The 24,036-nt window shown below is 44.3% G+C and overlaps 1 protein-coding gene across 1 annotated transcript in view; it reads left to right on the plus strand.

Moving 5' to 3' along the window:
- The window catches only part of NAGK (N-acetylglucosamine kinase), a 196,607-nt gene that overhangs the window by 76,362 nt on the left and 96,209 nt on the right, over positions 1-24,036 (plus strand). Inside the window, exons 3-4 of the mRNA XM_086960108.1 lie at positions 6,212-6,353; positions 22,093-22,203. Coding sequence (XP_086816234.1) covers positions 6,212-6,353; positions 22,093-22,203 — 253 coding nt within the window. The remainder of the gene's footprint in view (positions 1-6,211; positions 6,354-22,092; positions 22,204-24,036) is intronic.

Consider the following 24,036-nt stretch of genomic DNA (forward strand, 5'->3'; position numbering starts at 1 on the left):
TTTACCTTAGATCACCCCTCCTCCATTGTTGCAGCCCTTTTGACAGGGCTCTCACATCTAATAGATTTCTATGACGAAATTCTAATTTTTGTGTTGGTATCGCGATTGTGAGTCTGAAACTAGGTGATTCGTTCCAGCCTTAGAATAACCTCTTCCAAATAAGTGATTGGCCAAATTGCCCTTCCTAAATACCAAGTACAGAGGAGACATCTTGAATTGACCACTACTGCATCCACAATGACAATTAAGATAAATAATAAAATGCTCTCAAGTAAGTCATTAACCCACCTTCCCTGAGACAAATGAGCAACCAAATCTGTAGGAGCGTCATGGCTTTGCTCCTGGAAAACCAAACAACATGCAATCATGCACTTTCATGAGCCTCCAGGTACACCATCCACCATCAGACGATCCTTTGAGAGCTGCTTCATGTGAGATATGCTAGGGACATGTGCAGGCCTTTGGTATCCATATCTAGAATATTTCTTTGTTCCTCAGTAATGAGTGATCAAACAAAGCTGAGGGAAGAAATATAAGCTTGTTGTGATGAACCAAGTGCCACCTGTAGATGCAGGTTTAAGCTGACTTATTATGGAAGTAATGGGAAACAAGACATGAGCCAGTCTGCTTGACTGTGGTTGCCTGTTTTATGCTGTGATCCAGAGAAGAGGTCACTCGGGTTGTCAGAACCCGGAAGGACTAGTCACACGTTGGTGAGCAGCTCTCAAGTCTCCGCAGTGTTATCAGGATGAGAAAGGCAGCGAGTGACCAGCTTCAGCAGTGGTTTGCCTGTCTCCACACTACACACAATTGTAACTTTCTCTGTTGATAAGAGAGGACTTAGTTCTCTGTGCTTCCAGTGTCCTGGGTCAAACTAGGAACATGTTTTTGATCTGGGTATTTGGTATGTTAAAAAACCTCTTTCCAGCAAAAAGATCTGGCCTGAAGTGCTTTTGCCCAAGGAAGGTCAACACAAAGCTTTTCCTACGCAGTTAATTTTACATGAATCCAAACCAGATATGTACACGGGGCTTTATAATGGTCTCAGGTCAAAGGGGGAAAAGATGCATGTAGGGACATGCAAGAAAGATGCTCGGAGTACCACTAAAACACGTTGGGGCATCCTAAAACCTTAGGGACTATATTTCTACATGGGGTACCCAAGTACTCCTGTATTCAAGTACTACTCCCTTATAGTTTACATTTAGGATATTGAGCGGCCCAGTGGTAACAGGCAGATGGATTTATACAGGGGGTGCCAGTAGGTAGTTGCCCTACTACAGTGCGTGCTAAAAGACTGTACCTCGTGTGTATAGCTCAGCTGACAGCTGTCATTAGGCTTGTCATGTTAAATAGAAAAAAAGACGAAAAAAAGGCTTGTCATCAATCAAGTCAATAGGGGAGAGGATGTGGCCTGACAGCTAGGGCGGTCAATCTCAATTCTGGAGAACCGAGTTTGAGTCTCGGCAATGATGCTCAGCATCCTGCGATTCTGGGCAAATAACTTAATCTCCCAGTGAATGTGTCCTTGTGTAATGCAACTAGTGCTCATGGAAAAGCGCTCTGATACCTTCGGGTCCAGTTTGCACTGTGTAAAACTACAAAACAAATAAAATTCAATCCTCTGTAAAGCGCAGCACTGTCACCCCTAGGGGTATCTAGGCACTGTGGGTGCAACGTCTTAGTCAAAAAAACAGGTCTTGAGTTGCTTTCTGAAGTCCCCCAGGATGGGTGCCAAAGTCTGTTCATAGGGATATCTATTGGTAAAAAAACATTATGGGTGGAGTGCTTGAATAAATCTCACCCACTGGAGTTACTTGGTTCACATTCCAGTCCATTGTGTTTTTCACCCACTATGCAACTCTGACTGAGACCAGCCATGTTCAAATCAGCCTTGGTCCTGCTCAAGTAGGACTAGTCAAGACCAAAAAGACAGACAAAGTGTCCTCTAGATGGGAACGGTAACAAACCATAGGCTAACAAAGCAACTCAAGATGATTGTCTCTTTTGGGCGTCAGCCTCTTGAAGGGTATTACCTTTTCAGATCCAGACTACTTGGCTGAGAGTTTCAAGCTGCTCTTGCCAAGGTCTTCTGCTAGATGAATGAGTGATTATGAACTTTCATATAGCGCACACCACAGAGTGTTCTATTGTCATTGAAATGAGGTGAAAACGCTTTCAGTGGTTCCTGCAACCAGTAAAATCCAAGACAAACCCTTTTAGATTATACAATCTTGTGGGAGCCGCTACTATCCAATCTCAGCTCTGTCAGCTAGAGCCACTCCCGGTGAAGATAATGCACCCTTTATGTTGAGCGCAAGCATGGAAGTTAGAAAAGAGTTGCCCAGAGATTAAGTCCATTTGTTGCTTTGTACCGTGTAGTCCTCGGGCTATAGTCCACTATTAATCCGGTGGTGCCAAGGCATATATTAAGCCTGTCCTAGGTAGTGTTTGCTCCTCTGAAAGAACAAACCCCACAGATTCTTCTCCTTCACCGAAGGCCCACGTGGAAGATCCTTCATCTAGGCTTCCATGTCCTTTGCAGGATAACTTGATTTTTTTTCATTGAGGATGGATTGGGAACCATCTGACCGCTGTCACTCGAGATTTCTGACCTCCAAGAGTGGCAGCCTTAGGATGCTTCTGCTGTTAGACCTCCTAGTGGTCTTGGGTAGATTGAGTAGATTGCTTTCAGCACCATGCTCCAGGCACCCAGCCTCTTGTCTTGGACTTGCGCTATGGCATTTGGACGCATCCCTTGCAGGTTAGGAGCCTCTGATTTCTGAATGAGTTTTGTCAAATTTCTTTGTTACGCCCATCGGTATCTAGTAACTGTTAAACCTGGCACTCTGCAGAGGTCTTGTGCCTTGATTCCTGCAGACGGCTCTGACTTTTTCTCCTGACTGGTAGGCTACCTGAAGTGTGGCACAGGCAGATCTGATGCCTTGCTGGCCCTAAAGTCAGAGGCCTGTAAATCTCTGGGAGCAAGTTTTCTCTGGGGATTTTGTGACTTCTTTTCCACGGTGTCTGCTCTGATAGCAGCCTGTGCTCTCATAGCCTTCACCAGATGCCAGCCCCCAAGGTCATAGCAGGCAGTCCACGCTGTCTTACCACTTGCGTTTAGCTCCACATTGTCAACCAGGTGCTTGAATCACTTACAAGCGTATTGGTTACCGGTCAGTAGAATCCATAGTACCGACAAGGGTACCCTGTTTTCCTTGAAACCTGGGTAGTATTCATACAAATAAAACAGTCTTTTAAAAAGAGGGTGCTTTTTATTGTTTCTTGAAGGACTGTATAGTTATTAAAGAAGTTCTATGTCAAAATAAATTCTGGGAAAGCAAAATGTCTGGATTCCTTTCAAACTTGAGCTATTTCAAAATCCTGTAGAGCCCTGTTTTTTGTAGTAGACTATATAGCTCGCCTTGGACCTGCCCACTACAAAGACATCCATAATAGGCCAATTTGCACCAGTGCCCTGCACACCAGTACACTTGGTAACATCTACCCGGACAGATTTGAGATGGTTCTAGCTGTTGGAAAGGATTTCACATTTGCTAAGCTTCTTTGTCATTTCAGTCCTGCACTATTACTAAGACACCATCAGAGCATCCTCCTCTAAACAGAACCGTATCCTACTGCAGAGATGTTGAAGTAATGTTTAAGTGGCCACCCCTATAACTAAGCTAACTTTGATCCCCCCACTGTCATCTGCACCACACAAGTTCTATTTTGGCCGCTTGTTTAAAAGCTTGAAGGACTTGCATGTGTGCATCCAATCATTCTGTTGACACACAAGTGTGTATCAAATAGTCACAAGACTACGCTCCTACAACTTACCCACAAAAGCTTTAAAAGGCAAGTAAAAGTATGGATGTGTGACTGCTTCCTGCAGCTTTAGAACTCCAATACCAAGCTTGTTTATTTATTTATTTATGGGTTTATATAGCGCTAGAATCGACTCTCGAAGGAGTATCTCTGCGCTCAGAACAACAGAAGTGGGAAGTTGATGGTCCTAGAATGTTCACTGAGTTTGAAACAAAAAAGTTTTTAACAATTTCCTAAATATAATGTATTCTGTACATGACCTGAGGGTGGCAGTAACTTTGTTCCAAAAGCGAGGGCCAAGGTAAGAAAGAGCCTTTCCTCCCAATCTTGCCCTCCTAATGGGGGGAACTTGGAGAAGAAATTTGTTACTGCAACAGAGAGCACGTACTGGAACATAGGGTATAAACTTCTCCGCCAGATAAAGGGGGCTCATATTTTGGAGAGCTTTGTGAATGACACAGTATGTTCTCTTTGATTCTAATGATTACTCCAATCTGTTTTCCCTACCTGTTCCTGAGATCCTCAGTCAAATTTTGTCAGACTCTGTGACAAAAATAAAAGTACATGTTTACTTCGAAACAGAAGCGAGTGCCCAGACTGGATCTGTCATTGGGAATTGCTTTCACCATCTTATCGAGTTAAGCCCTATGTTCCTTTTTCAGTCCTCTACACAGAAGGTACTGGTTGTAGGGACAGAGGTAATTTCCCGACTGGCCTATTGTAATAGCTTCCGGTTTCAGCTTTCTTGTCCAGTTCAATGTTTTCAGCAGGTTCAGCTTGCAGATGTTTGCATTATATCGGGCATAGGGCAAAGGCGGTGTGTGTCTCAGCTCCCTGAAAATAATTACTTTGCTTATCATTCCAGGGCATCATTTCTGTTAAACTTAGCTCTTCAATGTTCTAATGTGTCAAGAAACTAGCTCAGTGTTAACTAGAGATAAGGATCTCACTTTAGCATCCGCTGGGCTCTTAAGAGGTCACAATCAGCTATTGATGTCTATATGCCAAGTCAAGCCTTCTTGTCTCAGTTTCTACTCTTTGGAACTCCCTGCCTTACAGACTAAGGCACATGCCCTCCTTGACCGTCTTAACAAAGGCCTTCAGTGCACTTGTTTCTGCTAACTTAGGTGGCCTATTCATAGAAGCCACCAGATAGTGTGAGCACTAGAAATACCATAAAGCAATCAATATAAAGCAGGGGCAATGGTTTAAAATGGGGTACAATAGTTGAGCTTATGAGTGACTACATTGAGGGGTGCCAGGTGAGCTGGGCCGATGACTTGTAAGTTACAGCGATCCTTCAGGTAGTGTTTTTGCCTCCAGCGAGGAGCCATCATGCAGTCTATAAATACCAAAGTCCTGCTCTCTCTCACACACCTTCAAAACGCAAACCGATGCAACATATTCCAGCTGTGAGCAGAACTGCTGCCCACTAGGGATGGGGTTTACCAGTGTGCACTCAATATGGGGATAGGTTTAGAGAACTGTTGGGAGAGCAGAGACAACCAACAGGTAAGCTTTGGTATTCCGGAGCCACAATCCTGACTTGAGTGACAGTTGGTGAGTGGCGTGTAAGGGAGCCTTGGTCCATATGACATTTGGAAGAACCTGGAACACAAGGGATTGGGGAAGATGTTTCAGCACTGCACCAGGAGCAGTCCTCTCTTTGTGGACACAAAACACAATGCTAAAAAGAAAGGCAGAGGCTAAGTTGCCAATTCCTAAGGAAAATAGTGCAGTAAAGTATATTTTGAATAGCAATAAATAAGTGGTGACCTATAAATATCACATAAATGGAATGAAAAGCAATGTTTCACTGCAGGTGTAATATGAACGAGAAAACACCAATTAGCACAGACCTCTTTAGTTGTTGCAAGAATCATTTACATGTGTGTACTGTTATGTACAAATAATTTCTTGCGATACCACCACAATATTTTATAGCTTAATTAAAAAACAAAAAAACAGCCTTAATTCATCGGTTTCTTAGTGTGGGTGGTCGGCGGCACCTGGATGCCGCTGGATGCATTGGACTCTAAATTCCCTGTTCCCCATGACCACAGTTAGATGTGCCAGACATTCATTCTGCTGTTCTTCTGTGGAACGTTTTTATACATTCAGGTATGAATGTATAAAAAGTGATTTATATAGCACAAACTAAGCTACAAAGGATTGGGGCACTGTATGTAATTGTGGATAGGGCTCATATGTTACTGAGGGAAGGCAGTGTTGAAGCACGGTGGTATAGTATCCATGGGGATAGCTTACTCGTGCAACGTATGACGACTTTCTTTAGTGCATCCAGTCTAGACTGAATTGTCTCAAATATAGAAGTGGTGGCAGCAAGCGTTACAGATTTGACTTTAAGTTCATTGTGATGCAGGGGATGTCTCTGAGTGGAGGAGAACAGAAAGACGCCATCCGCAAACTTTTGGACGAGCTACGGCAACGTTTTCCTAAACTCAGTGAGAATTACTACATCACTACAGATGCCATTGGTGCAATGGCCACAGCCACCGGCCACGGTAAGAGTTAACTATTGGATGTAGGGACTTTGTATTGGCAACATAGTATTCATTTCAAATACTCAGCTTTTCATGTTTTTATTACAGTTAAATGTGTGCATTGGATAATATTATGTAGAACATTAAATATTACAATTACATCTTAACTGTGCTCCCCCAGTAGGGTAGACTATATTTTTTGGTAGACTAGCAAGCAATATGAATCGCGTAAGTAATCACCTGTTCCAAGGGTGTCTAATACATATGCATCTGGACAGCTCCACGAGGGTGATTACGTCTTTGTCTTTTAGTTTTTTTTAACAGAGTAAAGGCGCTTTTAAATTGCATGAAAAGTGCTCATCCATTGAGAAAAATGTAAATCACAAGTCTTAGGCTAGGTTTGGGACTATGCACGTTCTACGATATGTAAACTAGTTTTGTAGCATGATAACTTTTCTGATTATTGGGTCTCCATTAGAGTCCTCATTAAAGACGTGCAAATCTTTTATCCCTTTGCTAAATCTTTGCAGTCCGATACATATTCTTAATACTTCCTGTTTGAACAACACACAGTTGAAGCGGTTTCTTAACTCTGGTTTCATGAAGTGCGCTTTTAGATTGCTGCACTTTAACACAGCAGCCGCTTTAAGCTGATCTAGGATGGCAGGAATTGTACAGGCTTTATACAGATCTCTGAGAAGGACATTGTGGTCTCCGGAATCTGGCGTGTAGGTGAGGGAATAGAAATTTTATTATGGTCAAGTGTGTCCCCCACTCGCACCCTATTCACGTACTTATGCCCCATGTATGTCCATGTTACCATGTAATTCCGTGCCCGTGCCTGTCATAATAATGCCCCTGCATTTACGTCTAATGTTAGCATGTCAGTTATTAGGCTTCCTGTGTATGAGACGTTAATTCTGCATTAAGGCCTACATTGCCAATGCATTTGCATGACACACGTTTATAAAGTCGAGAACCACACGTTTTTGTGGCCCAGCCGAGCCAGGCCCCGAATTCAGGCTCCGAGCCTCTTCTGTTTCTGAAAGCTGCAGTTTAGGTATGCATCCCTGACCTCTCCCCTACTCCCTGCACAGCCGAGAGGTGCCCGGCCTGGTCTGCCTGCCAAGACGGTATTTTGCCTACAGTTATCTGTTCAGCTCCGCGAAAAACACATTCCAATCTAGTGAAATAGGTAAACATATTTCCGCCTGCAGAGCATAGGGCCTAGCCGTCCTGTCTCCATATACATGATTTATTGAACCCGTTGCCATAGTAGGCCCATGGCCCCCACGCAATGCACAAAGAAATATATGCACTCACTAGCATTTAGTGATGAACAGCCTTTACTCGAGAGACCTTTGCCTCAGACTATACATCCTCCAAACATAAGATATCAGATATGCTAAGGATACAGGTCGTTCTGACATCCCAGACTTCAGACTCCTCTTCTAGTGCTAAAGTCAACCCCCCAGCTCTCCCCAGTTATACGTCAATTCCACGTCATGATCAGTTACGCACACATATAGGGTAAAGGTTTCTGCTGACCCTGCAGACCTCCTCTATGCATCCACCCACCTATGACACCCCTGTGACTCATCAGGTGTACGCCCATGTACACACCTACTTTTACGCCCATATGTTCTTATCTCTCTCTCTATTCACTTGCTCCGCCTGGAGTGTCACGCCTACTGTATTCATTGCAATTATGTGCTTTTACTATATATAATGTGTGATGTTAATAAACCGTTAGAATATCCCTTCCTGAACCTGAGTGGTGATGGAACCCGATTCTCCCCTGGCTCGAGCCATTGAAATAAAGCCCTTATGACTCGGACACCACGGACTCTGCCTCTCATTTTATGAGCTATTCTTATTGTTTTTAATGTATAGAAAAATGTCCCGGTAATTTTATTTACCACATAATCTGGCGCCCGAATAGGGACCGGTCCCCTTCCCCACGCGCCGGTGATGTAAACGCAGCCCCCTGACCCCTTCTATAGCCGTGACGGACCCATTCTGTGCACATCTGCGGGTTTTCCTGCTAACTCCCTCAGGCCCACGGAGGAGACGGAGACTGCGACCAGGCATCCACACGAGGCGGTGAGGATTGCGGACCATCCCGACCAGAGCCCAAGCCGAGAGAGCAAGGTACGAGGTATCCCGAGGCCCACCTGTTTCCGAGGCGCATGCGAAGCAAGAAGCCGTAGCAGTCTAGTCCAGTACCAAGTTTCCGAGGCCTTCAGTTTTGCTTCCCGGTGAGTACCGTTGTTGGGAACGCATCTAGACGGGTTCGTTTATTTCAGCCCGGTCAAGACTGGTCTGGGTACACAGATCCGGTAAAGACGTGTCCACTTAGGTGGATGCGGTAAAGACGTATCTCTTTATGGGACCGGTATGACTGTACTGTTCTAGCAGTGCATCCAGTATCTAGTATTTTTGTTCTAGGAATTTTAAGAATTGTGTTGATATCTAGTTAATGTCTGTTTCTAATGTTCAATGTCGTGGTATGAATGATTGTTTACAGTCTATTATTGTGCTTATTGTGTTTCTGTTCAAGCTAGTTCAAACATGCCGCTGTTTTCGAAATTACGTCAGATAGGAACCAGGAAAGGGATACTCGAAGAGTCAGTTCCCGTCCCGCCTAGGGACACTCCTGGACATTTTATGTACCACAAGCATGGCCTAGATGCCATACTGTTCTTAGATTTATGGGTAGAGTACACAAAGGATCTGGAAGAGAAATATAGATGGCCTGTCTCAGGGACATGGGATGCTGATTGCATCATGAGAGTAGAGGAAGCATTGTGGAAAAGAAAAGCTAGACAATCTCAGAAAGATGCCATAGAGTTGTGGCGTAAAGAAGCGCATAGAAGAACGGAGAAAGAAATTCAGGAAGCAGAGAGAAGTAGAGAAGCGTCAGAAAAAGCCAAAGAAAAAGAGCTACAGGAAGAAGGTGAACGAGTTAAAGCTGAACAATCAGACAGACAAAGAAATACCCTTATTAAAGGCATGTATCCTCTCCTCGCTGAGGGCCTACCTAGGGTGACCCCGGAAGTACCCAGTAACTTGCCTCCACCTCTGATCCCTACTAAACTCCGTAGTCATAAACAGACCGCAGCGGACATATTTCTTTCCTCTTATTTAGACGACGCTGCTCCAGAGTATGTAAATATAAATATACCTCCTACTAATCCTCCTCCCAATCCTCCTGCCACCGACTCTACCAATCCTTTTCACGTAGCATCCGTAGTACAAGATCAACCTACATTACCAGCGGCAGCGCTGGCAGCAAAAGCCGACTCGAGCCTAGGAGACTCAAGTCAAGGAGCATCAGGAGGGGGGCCTTCTAGAGATATATTGCACACCCCACCACCAATGAAACGATCACTACAAGATGTAGCACTACAACACACGCCAAAACCAGTAACACTAGCAACCCTTAGACAGTCCCTCACTGATTGTATATATGATCCGGTACCGGGTGAGGGTACCATGCTGATATACTCAATACGTTTAAGACGCGTTGCTGATTATTTGATAATATTACCAGGTATGAAGGAACATTTAGACAGAATATATCACTTCATTAGAACGGGGGAGGGACCAGAAAGTATACATGAGGCCATGGCACATAGAAAAGTGGAGCTTCAACGCATGCTCTTACAGTTTTTGATTAATTGTTTGATCAGGGAACGAGACCAGCCAGATAAAGAAGTACCTAAAGGTTTGACGAACTGGAGTGACAATATAGCTATGGGTAAACACGATACACAGAATAGCGTAGAATGCATGTACAGGAAAATTCGTAAAGAAATACTTGAAATACACAAGAAGGAACAGGCCGAGAAACAAGCTGAGGAGGATGACGAAGTCTCAGAGGACGATGATATAGTTACAGAGGAAATAAATAAAATGAATTACGTAGGTAGAGCAAGACCGTTTGATAGACCCATACGCCTAGATTACCATAAACGTTCTCTCTCCCCAATACCAGAACGATATTCTCTCGAACACCTGTTCCAAGCTACTGAACATGCACTGAAAAAACGAGTAGGCAGTACCGAACTTAGTACTATGCATGAACAGGAACTAGCCCGATCAGCAGTGCAATGGGCTGACAATTCTAACATATATAAAGATGATATAGTAGCGCAAACATTTTTGAGTCTTCCTCCGGAAGAACAGCGTTTAGCTGGTATTTACATGATTCAACATCTCATCACATTGTATGAAAGTCAACATTCTGATCCAGGTCCCCTGTATAAATTATTGGACGATTTACTTCTAGCAAGATGGAGAGGCCTAGGTACCGAACGTATTAATGTTATTTTAGATAAACGACATAAGTACTTGACTTTTCTGTCTCCGCACTTGATTCCTGCCCCGCATCGAGAAAGGAAGACCTTTTACATAGACAGAATCCCTTACGAGAGGTTCATCCCGTTAGAACTGCCGGGAGTGAGCTTCAACGAGTATACGTCTACACACCATTGACAAAAATGGAATTATTGGAAATGAAAAAATTACTGCCCTGTCATGATAAAGATCCAGCAGGGTTCCACCGTGAATTAAGACATGCTCCGCATGGGAGAGTATACAAATGCTGATACGATTAAAATGTTGAAAGTACTGTTACCAGCAGGCATTTACGAAAAACTTAAAGAAAAGGAGTGGGAGGTGGGAGAGCAAAAGATTAATTGGACAGAATTAGAAGACGAAGATAAGACACGAACCCCTGGTACTGGTCTCGGGGTAAAAGCTAAAGAACTACCCGAGCTATTGATACAGGTTTTGCCGAGATTACTGACTACTAAAAAGGAAGATTGGGATGCTATTTCAGCCTGCAAACAGAAACAAGACGAAGACACTAGTGATTTTTATTCTAGATTTGAAAAATGTTTCTTATTAATAGCGGTCTGAAGACAAGTAGTGAATCGTACCCACATCTTTTTGTAACCAAATTAGTAGAGAATTCCTTACCCCAGATCAAGAATAGAGTATTGAAAGTTGAGAGTACGTGGCAAGCAAATAGCCCTTCCCAAATGTTACAAATGTTACAGTACCATCAGAACCGAATTAGAGAAGAGCAGGAACACGAAAAGAGACGCATGAAAGATACTAAAATGAAAGTACTAGTCGCTCAATCAGTTCCAGCCGCCGATGGCCAGAGAAAGGGCGCGGCACCTGTCAAAGGGAACTGCAACTACTGCAAACAGCCAGGTCACTTTATAAATGAATGTGCTGTCCTGAAACACAATATATCTACAGGCAAGACGAAAGAAAGACCGCGTCCTCCTAGACAGGAACATGTCCCACAGAACACGCAAATGCCACAGAACATGCAGACGCCACAGAACACGCAACAGACAGTTATCTGTACCCCAACCCATTGCTGCCACACAACATGTCACGTCACAAATGTACCAGTATGCACAGTCGGACTACCCAGATTATCAGCAGTATTCATGAAACAGCCTAGAGAGGGAGGTTGGCTTGCCCCTTATCGAGGTTCCTGTAGATCAAGAAAGTCCCTATGTACATAGTCATGTATTGGGGAAAGACAGAAAATTTCTGATTGACACAGGGGCGAGCAGAACTACCATCAGTCATGACGAGGTTCCAGGGGCACCCCTCTCAGGCTCACAGAATGTTTCCCTTGGATTTTCAGGAAAACCTATTGTTAACGAAGTGTCAAAGCCAGTTCCCCTAGACGTTGGTCCATTATCTCGTACAACAGACTTGTTGCTTACGAAGTCATGTCCAGAAAACTTGCTTGGTATAAAGACACTGGAAGAATTAGGAGCAGTGATTTGTTGTTCTCCGCAAGGAGTGAGATTGTTTTTACGTGATTTTAAAGGACATTATGTATTGAGAGATTTTGACCCCAGACTACAGAATGTACCACAGCATTTATGGGCGCAAGGTCCAACTGATGTAGGTTGCATGCACATTACACCATACCGTGTCACACTCAAACAAGGAGTAGTATTGCCACGAATTAGACAATACAAGTTGCCACCTGATGCTGTAGTAGCATTACTGAAAATTGTTGACGAACTCATTTCACAAGGAGTGGTTGTAGAAACTGACTCCAATGTATGTAATTCTCCTATCATTCCGATTCTTAAACAAACTGACCCGAATGCACCACCGGTCTATAGACTAGTGATTGACCTCCGAGAATTGAACAAATGCATAATACCCCAGTACCCAGTGGTCCCAGACATTTCTTCACTATTGACTGCCATTGATTCCGAAGCGACGTTCTTTACTGTTATAGATCTCAAGAACGCCTTCTTTAGTGTCCCGATCCATCCAGAGAGCCAATACCTCTTCGGATTCTGTTTAAATGGCCGAAGCTTCAAATTTGCGAGGGCTCCCCAAGGGTTCACAGAAAGTCCTAGTATTTACAGTCAAGCATTGAAAAGACAACTAGATAGTATTCACATGCCTACTGACTCTGCATTGCTCCAATACGTTGATGATCTTTTGATCACAGCACGAACAGAACGAGACTGCAAACGTGCATCATTGACAGTCTTATACTTCTTGGCAGAAAAGGGACACAAAGTGTCCCCTTCAAAGTTACAATTCTGTGCCCAGCAAGTGGTATACCTTGGACACTTGCTGTCCAAGAGGGGTAGACAGTTGACACCTGACCGCATTCAGTTAATTGCACATCTTCCACAGCCCAAGACACAAAAGGAAGTACGGGCCTTCATTGGCCTCACCTCTTACTGCAGACAATGGATTCCCCAGTACGCATATCTAGCCAAACCACTCATACAGTTGACAACACAGGAGGCAGCGACATCGACTGTCCTCCCTTGGACTCAGGAACATACACTTGCTTTTGAGGAACTAAAGAAAGCCTTATGTCAAGCACCAGTTTTAGCGACTCCATGTTACAGCAAACCGTTTACACTTTTTGTCACTGAACGCGATGGCACATCATTATCTGTTCTTACACAAGATCAAGCAGGCAAACATAAGCCTTGTGCTTACTTTTCTAGTACATTGGATCCAGTGGCCCAGGCTCTGCCTGCATGCCTCAAAACAGTCGCAGCAACAGCTCTAGCAATTATACAAAGCAATTCCATAGTGTTAGGACACCCTCTGACAGTACAGGTTCCACACTCAGTGGAAGTTCTCTTGAACAGGACACAGACACAGCACCTGACCATAGCAAGATTGACAGGATATGAGCTGACATTGTTCCAGCCACACATAGAGATCAGACGATGTAGTATTCTTAACCCTGCTACACTTTTGCCCTCGAGCACGACAGACCTTACACCACATGACTGTGTGAAAATAATTAATACAGTGACGAAGCCAAGACAAGACTTGACAGACATTGCATTACCCGACCCAGACCTGACACTTTATGTGGATGGTTCATGTATGAGAACAAGCACAGGAGAGTTAGTGGCCGCATATGCTGTGACCACTGATACTGAAGTCATAGAGACACATCGAATTGACACCCTGTCCGCCCAAGCAGCAGAGCTCATTGCTCTGACCCAAGCCTGTATAAGAGCCAAGAACTTGAAAGTAAACATATACACAGATTCACAGTACGCGTTCGGAGTCATTCACGACTTCGGCGTTCTTTGGCAGGAGAGAGGTTTTCTGACCTCCCATGGGGCCAAAATACAGCATGGCCCCCTCATTCAAGCTCTGTTAGATGCAATACACTTGCCTACAGCAATAGCTATCATGAAGTGCAAGGCACATATTAAAGTCACTGACTCTATTTCCCAGGGTAACGACCTGGCAGATCGAACAGCTAAACTTACAGCCCAGACTCAAACAGATATTCCAGCTGACACGTTAAAGACAGAAGTACCATCGTTGACAAATTGCATGACAGTCAGGGATCCCTCACAAGATGTACTCGACATACAGACACATGCCACTCCAGACGAAATTAAGAAATGGACTGAACAAGGAGGGGTCCAGACAGATCAGGGATGGATGACAAAAGGCAAAGCTACATGGTTCCTCCCTGACTCCATGGTTCAGGTTATCATTAATACAGCACATAGTCCAGCACACTTAGGAGAAAAAGCCATGTTAGACAGTATACAGAACATCTGGTTCAACAAGCATTTACGTGCAGCAGCGAAACAGAAAGTGCGTACCTGCATGATCTGTTGTCAGTTCAATCCAGGCAAAGGCATTCCCGTGGAACAAGGTGGATTTCATCCTCCTGACCACCCTTTTGAAATCCTCCAGATGGATTATATTCAGATGGACAGATGTCGAGGATTCAAGTATGTCCTCGTAGTTGTATGTGCCCTATCTAGATGGACAGAAGCGTATCCAGTCCCAGATTACACTGCTGTAACCACTGCCAAGCAGTTAGTTCGTGAATTCTTCCCATGATACGGCTTGCCCCGTGTCGTGTACTCAGATATTGGTCAGCCATTCTCTTCCGAATTGGTGAAACAAGTATCGCTCTTGATAGGGTACCAGTGGAAATTCCATTGCGTACGACACCCAGAGGCAGCTGGACTCGTAGAGAGACACAATCAGACTCTAAAAACACGGTTAGCGAAGGTCTGTGCAGAAAAAGGCGTAGATTGGATGGTAGCCTTACCGGTTGCCCTCTTTTACATGCGTATGGTAGCTCATTCCAGAACTGGATTATCACCGTACGAGGTTGTTTTTGGTAGGCCGCCGAATATGTGAGGTACTCCTATGCCCCGTAAAATCACCGATGTTGACAGTACTATGCTGACAGATTACCTGGCTTCCTTGATGTCTGCACTCCTTTCTTGCCGTTCACAGGTTGCAGCTGCCTTCCCGGACAACACCCAGGTGAAGACTCATGAAATTGTCCCGGGAGACCTGGTGTTGGTCCGCAACTTCGACCGCTCAAGCCCTCTGGAGCCCCGTTGGCGTGCTCCCAAGCTGGTCCTGCTCGTAACGAGAACGGCCGTCAAGATCGAAGGCCGCAAGGGATGGCTCCACGCCCATCATGTGAAGCGTTTCCATGGATGTGAGCCAGAAAAAGACTTTAAGGACTCCTTTAACACTGACTCTAAACTCCCTTTGCTAGAAAAGACTCCGCAACAGGAATATAAGAGTAAATTACGGTCTAGTAAGTCAGACAGCGTTTAATTGTTTAAGTCCCCCTCGGGTGAAGCGGTTAGACAGGTTCCTGACATGTATAAGACTGTAGACCCAAATAGCCAGAGAGATAGACAGAAAGAGATGAGACAAAAATACTGCAAAAATTTGCGCAGTCGATGCATAATAACCCTGATCATTATGTTTTTTCTAAGTATATTGATTATATGTATAAGCCTGACGCTACATGTTTCCTTTCCTCCTCTTGGTTCACATGTACATTCTTCTTTCAACGACACTGTAGAGCACACCTTTAGTGACCTGCCACCCCAAGAACTATCCTATCGACTAGCTCTGCGCAACAACACTTTTATCAGTATGTTACACCATTCCCACCAGACCAGCAATGTCACGAATTGCTGGGTATGTGGCCGACTCCCACCGTACCAGAAAATGAAGGGAGTTCTGCCCCTCTTTCCTTATCCGTTTTCGCACAATGGTTCTTGCGGAGCATGGTTTGCTTTAATGTCATCACTAGACAGTAAGTCCACAGTTTCCCATAGTGATTGGATATGGGGAGACCTGAATATAGTTATGAATAAGGCATGTTTTCCCGACAAGAGTGGCTTCCCCCAAAGGAAAGGAACTGATCTAGAAAATGAAGTGTACGAATTGGGGAATGTTTCTCTTAGTCTGATTCTGAATGTCCAGTCCAAGACCAATACAAGATCACCGTTTATAACAGTCTTACCAGTGAAAGGCGAATTATGCATTAGAAAGAATGGTTCCGTGCATCTAGGACACAGTGATTGTAATACTGTGGTTGAATTCAATGATAAAGGAAAGTCTACTTTCAAAGCTTCCCTCCATTCCTATTTTATTTGTGGTCAGACAGCCTATATACGTCTGCCATTAGACTGGGATGGAACGTGTTACATTGCGTTCCTACTGCCCCCTGTTTTTCTAGCCCCATCCCATTATCATCGAGATTCCCAACTAGTACATGTAAGACACAAGAGGGAGACTGCTTCCCCAATTGTCGATCAGACTGAGACAGCTCTGGAACAATATTCAGATTTCAATAAAGGATTCTTTTTCTTCATTGGCCCCGTCCAAAACAGCAAATTAATACGCAGGCTGACGAGAACACTCGAAGCAGTAGTGAATGAGACTACTTCTGCCCTGACTAACTTGACCGAGGAACAGTCTGCTATGAGACTTGTTGTTCTTCAGAATCGCCTTGTTCTTGACGTCATCCTGGCCGATAGGGGCAGAGCTTGTAGAGTGATCGGATCCAGTTGTTGTGTGTTTATTCCTAATAACGCACCGTCAGTGTATTCAGCAATAACAAGACTTCATAAGATAGCTCAAGAGATACACCAGAATCCAGGCACCTGGACTTGGTCCGGTTGGCTCTGGAGTGTGATATCAGCCTGGGGTTGGAAAGTATTGTCATTCCTAGGAATAATACTGCTTGTATTATTCAGTTGCTGTCTCTGTCTGCAATGTGGCCCAGCAATTTGCGGCTTGTGTGCCACTGCTTGTATTCCCCGTCCACGTTCACGTTCCCATGCAAAATTGAGAAAAGACGAGCAAATGATGCTATATGAACAAATAGATGGTCTCATGAAAATAGATATATCCTAAAGGGCACAGTGGGAGACAAGGAGGGAATGAGGAAATAGAAATTTTATTATGGTCAAGTGTGTCCCCCACTTGCACCCTATTCACGTACTTATGCCCCATGTATGTCCATGTTACCATGTAATTCCGTGCCCGTGCCTGTCATAATAATGCCCCTGCATTTACGTCTAATGTTAGCATGTCAGTTATTAGGCTTCCTGTGTATGAGACGTTAATTCTGCATTAAGGCCTACATTGCCAATGCATTTGCATGACACACGTTTATAAAGTCGAGAACCACACGTTTTTGTGGCCCAGCCGAGCCAGGCCCCGAATTCAGGCTCCGAGCCTCTTCTGTCTCTGAAAGCTGCAGTTTAGGTATGCATCCCTGACCTCTCCCCTACTCCCTGCACAGCCGAGAGGTGCCCGGCCTGGTCTGCCTGCCAAGACGGTATTTTGCCTACAGTTATCTGTTCAGCTCCGCGAAAAACACATTCCAGTCTAGTGAAATAGGTAAACATATTTCCGCCTGCAGAGCATAGGGCCTAGCCGTCCTGTCTCCATATACATGATTTATTGAACCCGTTGCCATAGTAGGCCCATGGCCCCCACGCAATGCACGAAGAAATATATGCACTCACTAGCATTTAGTGATGAACAGCCTTTACTCGCGAGACCTTTGCCTCAGACTATACATCCTCCAAACATAAGATATCAGATATGCTAAGGATACAGGTCGTTCTGACATCCCAGACTTCAGACTCCTCTTCTAGTGCTAAAGTCAACCCCCCAGCTCTCCCCAGTTATACGTCCATTCCACGTCATGATCAGTTACGCACACATATAGGGTAAAGGTTTCTGCTGACCCTGCAGACCTCCTCTATGCATCCACCCACCTATGACACCCCTGTGACTCATCAGGTGTACGCCCATGTACACACCTACTTTTACGCCCATATGTTCTTATCTCTCTCTCTTTTCACTTGCTCCGCCTGGAGTGTCACGCCTACTGTATTCATTGCAATTATGTGCTTTTACTATATATAATGTGTGATGTTAATAAACCGTTAGAATATCCCTTCCTGAACCTGAGTGGTGATAGAACCCGATTCTCCCCTGGCTCGAGCCATTGAAATAAAGCCCTTATGACTCGGACACCACGGACTCTGCCTCTCATTTTATGAGCTATTCTTATTGTTATTAATGTATAGGAAAATGTCCCGGTAATTTTATTTACCACATAGGTTTAATCATCATGGATTGTAAAGGCACTGATTCTATTGTCCTTGTACCTAAATGGCTTGTGGGTTGCTGTTCATTAAATAATGACTTAAGTGAATGAGCATTTTATGAAGCGTGCAATTACCCAAGAACTTGGTGTACTGATGATAGCAACAAGAGAAGACACTGCCAATGGTGCAAGATCAAGGATGCAGGTGAAACCAGTTAGGAAAGAAACTGATGTGTTTTGAGAAGTTTCTAAAATGTAATACGTTTCCAGTGCAAAGTTTTAAGGGATGACGTTCCTTGCCTTGTCTGTAACCACGAGAAAGAGGCATCCTCCCATGCACATTATCTTGAATTAAGGAATGAAGGCCAATCGAGAAGAACAAAGATCCTTCGTATGGGTAATAAGAGAGGGGTCTGGTAGGTCATGAAAGGCAGTCTGTACAAAGCTTTGTGATGGAAGCATAGAGCTTTAGAAGACAACTTCTGGATTGATGTTTGTGTTGCATCCTTTAGAGTCTTTTGTACGTACTGCCAAATCTTCTAACATCAACATTATTTGTCTAGTTTCCTACCTTCCGTTCTTCATGTGCTGAGTTCACCTCAGCATAGTTTTCAGAGTTAACAGACGCACCCAAGTTGTCTGCCCGCTTTATGGAACTTCCTTACAGCTGTACAGGTGTTGAGGCCAAATGGGTATGTGGTTAGGGGAATACATACTATACTACAGACCTTGGTTGAATCTGTAAACTGGCTTTGAGTGGGAACGGGGAACAGAGCAGTAGCTAGATCTTGAAGGAGGCTATGCCTAGACCGTGATTATGGAGCGAAGTGAAATAGCATTGGAATTTGGATAAATCATTCTGACGGTTTGGATAAAGCATCCTGTTGGAATTGAAATTTCCCATTTAAAAATGTTTTATGTGTATTCCTGCCCAAAGTGTGCAACTGCTAGGAAGACTGGCAGCTTGACTTCTGTTTTGTCACTGGCATCAAGCTAATCTAGAGTTTATTCAGCTCTATTGCAGTGCAAGGTCCACAGCTGACACATGGCCCGTGGAACATTGTCATCTTCTCTAAGTTAGCATGAGCACGCTGCAGATTGTTCGCTGCTTTGCTCACGTTCCCATATGAGTTTATTTTTGCAAATGCCTTCTTGCCATTTTCACATGAGAACCTATCTCTGTGATCACATTTTGCAGATTTCTGGGATTTAACCTGAACATTGTGAAGAAGGTCGATCAACAATATCCCTTGTTATTCTGTTCTGATCTGTCCCTAGCACCTAGACAAAACATACCAGTGCAGCTGTTTTTATTGGAATACACAAAAAGGTAGCAATCACTTGGAGAGGGACCTCTCCAGGGAGAAGAGCAAGACAGCACCGATTATGTAGATCTACCATCTATAGACTGAGATAAAGGAGTCGGCAGACAACGCCCAGAAATCTTCTAATATATAATCATTCTGCTTCTATACAAGGGGAGGGAGATTAGGCTATGCTGTCTTTATATAATGACAGCTCCTTTAATGATTTATGGACTAATTGCTATGCTTACATATTGGTATTATTTATTTTCCTGCTGGTTGTGGCATGTATACTGCATATTCGAGCACAGTAGTTAAAATAAATGTTTAAAACTTGTTTGTGTCTCTGTCAGATCTTATCGTGGACAAGTACAAGCGTGCCAGCGAAAGGTTGTGTCTTGCAACCGCGATTCCTGAGAGAGTTGTGCTCTGGGGTGTTTAATCGTTTGGGTCTCTGAGAGTGAGTAGGAGAGCAAGTGAGACACTATAGCTAGTCGGTCCTTAGCTCATGGGTACTGAGGTGGTAGGATGACTCGGTCCCTATGCACTAAGGTCCCATAATCCTACGCATAGTTATGTGTTTTCGCAGAATCCCTGCAACACAGCCTATTCTATGATCTGGAGGGGTGCACTAATTTTGACTCCCAAAGTAGTCACTGGACTCCTGTCCATGCCCTGGGTGCATCACATAAAACTGTGCTGGCAGTGTATCATGTTATGTGATTCTCTTGTGTGACCTGACTTTTTTCACTGTCTCAAGGAAAGGTGAGTCTGCTAGGTCCTCTTCTGTAAAGTTCCATAGTTATGTGTAATGCAGATCCTCCTGCTGACATTTTCTGTGTTTGTTGAGTGCGGAGATGGGCAGTTAATGTTTAGCACATGGATCCACATTCTTAGTATAAAGGGTGTACCCAAACCACCCCACTTTGTTAAAGTTATTCACGTTGAAGGAAGGGAATGTGCACCACAGAGTACTTGAAGGTCTGCTCTGTGTCAAGGGCTGATGTTTGCAAGCCAGCCTGTCACCCAGCAGTGAGGGGCAGGGAGGTGATTGGGCTGCTGCAATGAACCATGTACAGAAATCCAGCCAACCTGTCATCCCATACTGTCTGGCATCCCTGTTGTGCCCAAAGTCTTGGTGCTGATATCAGAACCCTCCAAACCCACCTTCCCCCCCAAAGAATCCTGAAGGAGTCACTGACTACACCGAAGCAGGAGACGATCAAGCTTCGGAGTCCACACCTACCCTAAGAAGCAAATGCCCATATGAACATCGCCCGGATGTCTGCAACTGCCCAAAAAAGCACAACTCCTATGTAAACCTGGCACGGAGGCTACAACTGGACAACAAATGCCCAGCTCAGACTGGAGGCCATATCTCCCTTAATGGGGCCCTGCCGAGCAGTCCTGCTGTGCTGGTCCCTCATTGCAACTGCAGTCTCAAATGATAGTTCCACACACAGTCCCAAGTCAGTGAGGATGCAGCTGAGAACACCTGCCCGAAGAACACTGACTAACTTTGACAAAGGGAGCAGATACATACGAGAGACCATAGCATATATGCAAGTGGCATTCTACAGCGAGAACGGTGACTGTTACCTAAGCAATCCCTTTAATTTGTATACAAACTCATTAACTGAACTTCAAATTATTCCTAATGAGTGGAGACGCAGTATACTGCACATGTGCCTGATCCGTGCCTATGACTATAAGCATGTGTTCTAGACACTATACAAACTCGTGGAACGAGGAGAGGGCGCCATAATGCGTGGGCCGTTTTACTAGGCATCCTGGTCGCTGTTGCAATCTTGCATCTTAGCCCTATTTAAATGTCCTATTACATTTTGCTGTGGTGATAAAGTCCTTTCTTTATAGTATAGGAACACTACACTGGACAAAGTAATTATTGTATGTGGTGATTGTTTAACTCTTGCCCCCTCATACTACCTCCCTTATGATAAACCTTTGACTGCTCCCCCTTTCTGCCCTGAGAGTCAAGTGTGGAAAGAGTTTGCTAAGCCATCGTGTGGCAGACAGCAGGACACCAGAAGCAAGCGGCCTCAACCACTGAGGTTGGGGCTGAGTAGCCCTTGTTTGCTATGTGGTTGCCAGAACAGGGCCTGACACATCAATGTCTGTCATTCAGATGGAAACCTACAGCTCATAGGTTTCTTCTATTAGACTGTTAAACCCTTTTACTACGGATCATATCAGACAGGGGCATGTAAGAGGATGATTGGCAGTAATTTATCTCAGATGGTTAAGTGAGCTCTATTCTACATTTAATTCAGAATCTTACACCATATTTTATGAGAGCAAACATTTTAATTCCAAATGTTTTAAGATTGAAATATTTCGCGATCATAAGCTTCCCTGTTTGTTGTTTCAACTTCTTCTTCAGATGCAGAGAGTTCTGCACATCTTGGATAAGTGGTTCCTCAAGTTTTATTTGGATTAGACAAAGGAATTAAGGAAGTTGAATGAGGTAGTTTGCCATACCGTATATTCACTTATTTTTCCTTAGGTGGAGTGGTTCTGATCTCCGGAACTGGTTCTAACTGCAAACTCGTCAATCCAGACGGATCGGAGATTGGCTGTGGAGGATGGGGCCACTTGATGGGAGATGAAGGATCAGGTAAGGTCACAAATCTTGTTTTAGCTCGGTGCATAGGTCGTGGGGTTGAAGAATCCTCAAAGCCATGGGTATGAATCGTGATGGGTTGGCTGCATTTCTTTGACATGTAAAAAAAAGTAGGTATTGAGCTGTTTTGGTTGTATTGTATTGTATTGTATTGTATATTGGATTTATATAGCGCTTATCACCCAGGGGTCTCTAAGCTCTTGCCTTGGGAACCCATCCTGGCTTTTCCCTGTGAGATAGCCCCTACAGGGCATCCCCAAGGTGAAAGCCAGGCATCCCGCCGCGGGGGCGTTGTGGAGATTAAGCAAGCTTAATGCCCAGATTTGCAGAGTGTGAACCCATGATTAGGTCAGGCACCGAAGCGAGAATTATCGAGTCCGTGGACATTTTGAGCTCAAGACCCTGCCGCGTCGGGAATTGAACCCTGGTCCCGGGTCTGACCTCTGCTTCAGGGTCTGCCTGCTCTAACCAGTGAGCCACACTTCTCCACTTCTCTGGTTAACAGTGCTTCTTTTACAATATTCTGTTGCAAACTTTGAAAAGCACATAATAAAAATGTTTGAGTACTCTTTAATTACAGCTGGAAATGAAAAGAATGCAATCATTTACAATATTGTTTTAGTGCTCTCTCTGTGCTTCAAAACGTTACAAAGACCTATCCAGCTCTTTCTTAGCTTCAGAAGTAATAACATAGAAATGTAATGAAAAATAATAAGAGCAAATTTAAATCCAAATTGTAGACCCAAAGCAGCTGCTCATTAGTTAGACCTGTTTGAACATGCAGGACAAACTGACTGCCATGTTGACAGAAAAACTCCATGCAGTCAGAACAGAGGTGCAGGCCTCTCTGGCTGTTCTATTTAGAGATGTCCAGTTTGTGAGGGACAGAGTCCGTAGCAATGAGGACTCCATCAAACGCTACAATAAAATGTGATGAAACTCTGACAAGTCTCCTGGCACTAACCGAGGATATGGAACAAATTAAAATGAACTACAAAGCCTTAAAGGATAGGTCCTGCACAGACCATATCTGCATATGGAACGCCTGCAAATCCATCAAAGAAGCAAGTGTGGTAGCAATCTGTGAAAGACTCTTCAAATAGGTGATTGACAAGGAAGGTGCCCAGGAAATTAGCATTGTGCAGACACACAGAGTGGGCCCCCCTCACTTGGAACCTGGTAAGAGATCAAGGGGTATACCAGCAACATTGAGATCATTGAATGATGATGATGATAATGATAATGATGATGAAATTTATAAAGCGCACGAATACTAAAAATGGTGTCTCTGCGCTAGAACCATGAACACACACCCCGCCAGCCCCCCTCACTGAAACAACCAGGTTTTCAGATTTTTCTAAAGCCCATAAGAGAACTAGCCTTCCTAATTTCTGGTGGCAGCAGGTTCCACAACTTAGAGGTGCCGTGTTGGAAACTCCGTCTTCCCCAGTGCAAAGTTCGAATCTTTGGCACTGCAAGAAGTTGTGCCCCTGAGGAACGGAGAGATCTGCCTGGCTGGTACCACGCAAAGAGCTCCCTCATGAACAGCGGACCCTTCTGTGTCAGAGCTTTAAAGGCCACACAGAGTGCTTTAAATTTGATACGCTGTGTCACTGGAAGCCAATGGAGCTTCCGAATCTCTTCTGAGATAAATTTATGCCGGGGTAGGCTCAGCAGTAAACGAGCCGCCGAGTTTTGGACAGCCTGAAGTTTTCTCAGGCACTGCGTTGGGCATTCAAATACAGCCCGTTGCAATAATCCAACTTAGACTGTATCAGGGAGGTGATGGCCACTTTCCTGGTTTCCTCCAGAATATAGGGAAGTACC

This window comes from Lissotriton vulgaris, chromosome 3_1, assembly GCF_964263255.1.
Source record: "Lissotriton vulgaris chromosome 3_1, aLisVul1.2, whole genome shotgun sequence".
Lineage (NCBI taxonomy): Eukaryota > Metazoa > Chordata > Amphibia > Caudata > Salamandridae > Lissotriton > Lissotriton vulgaris.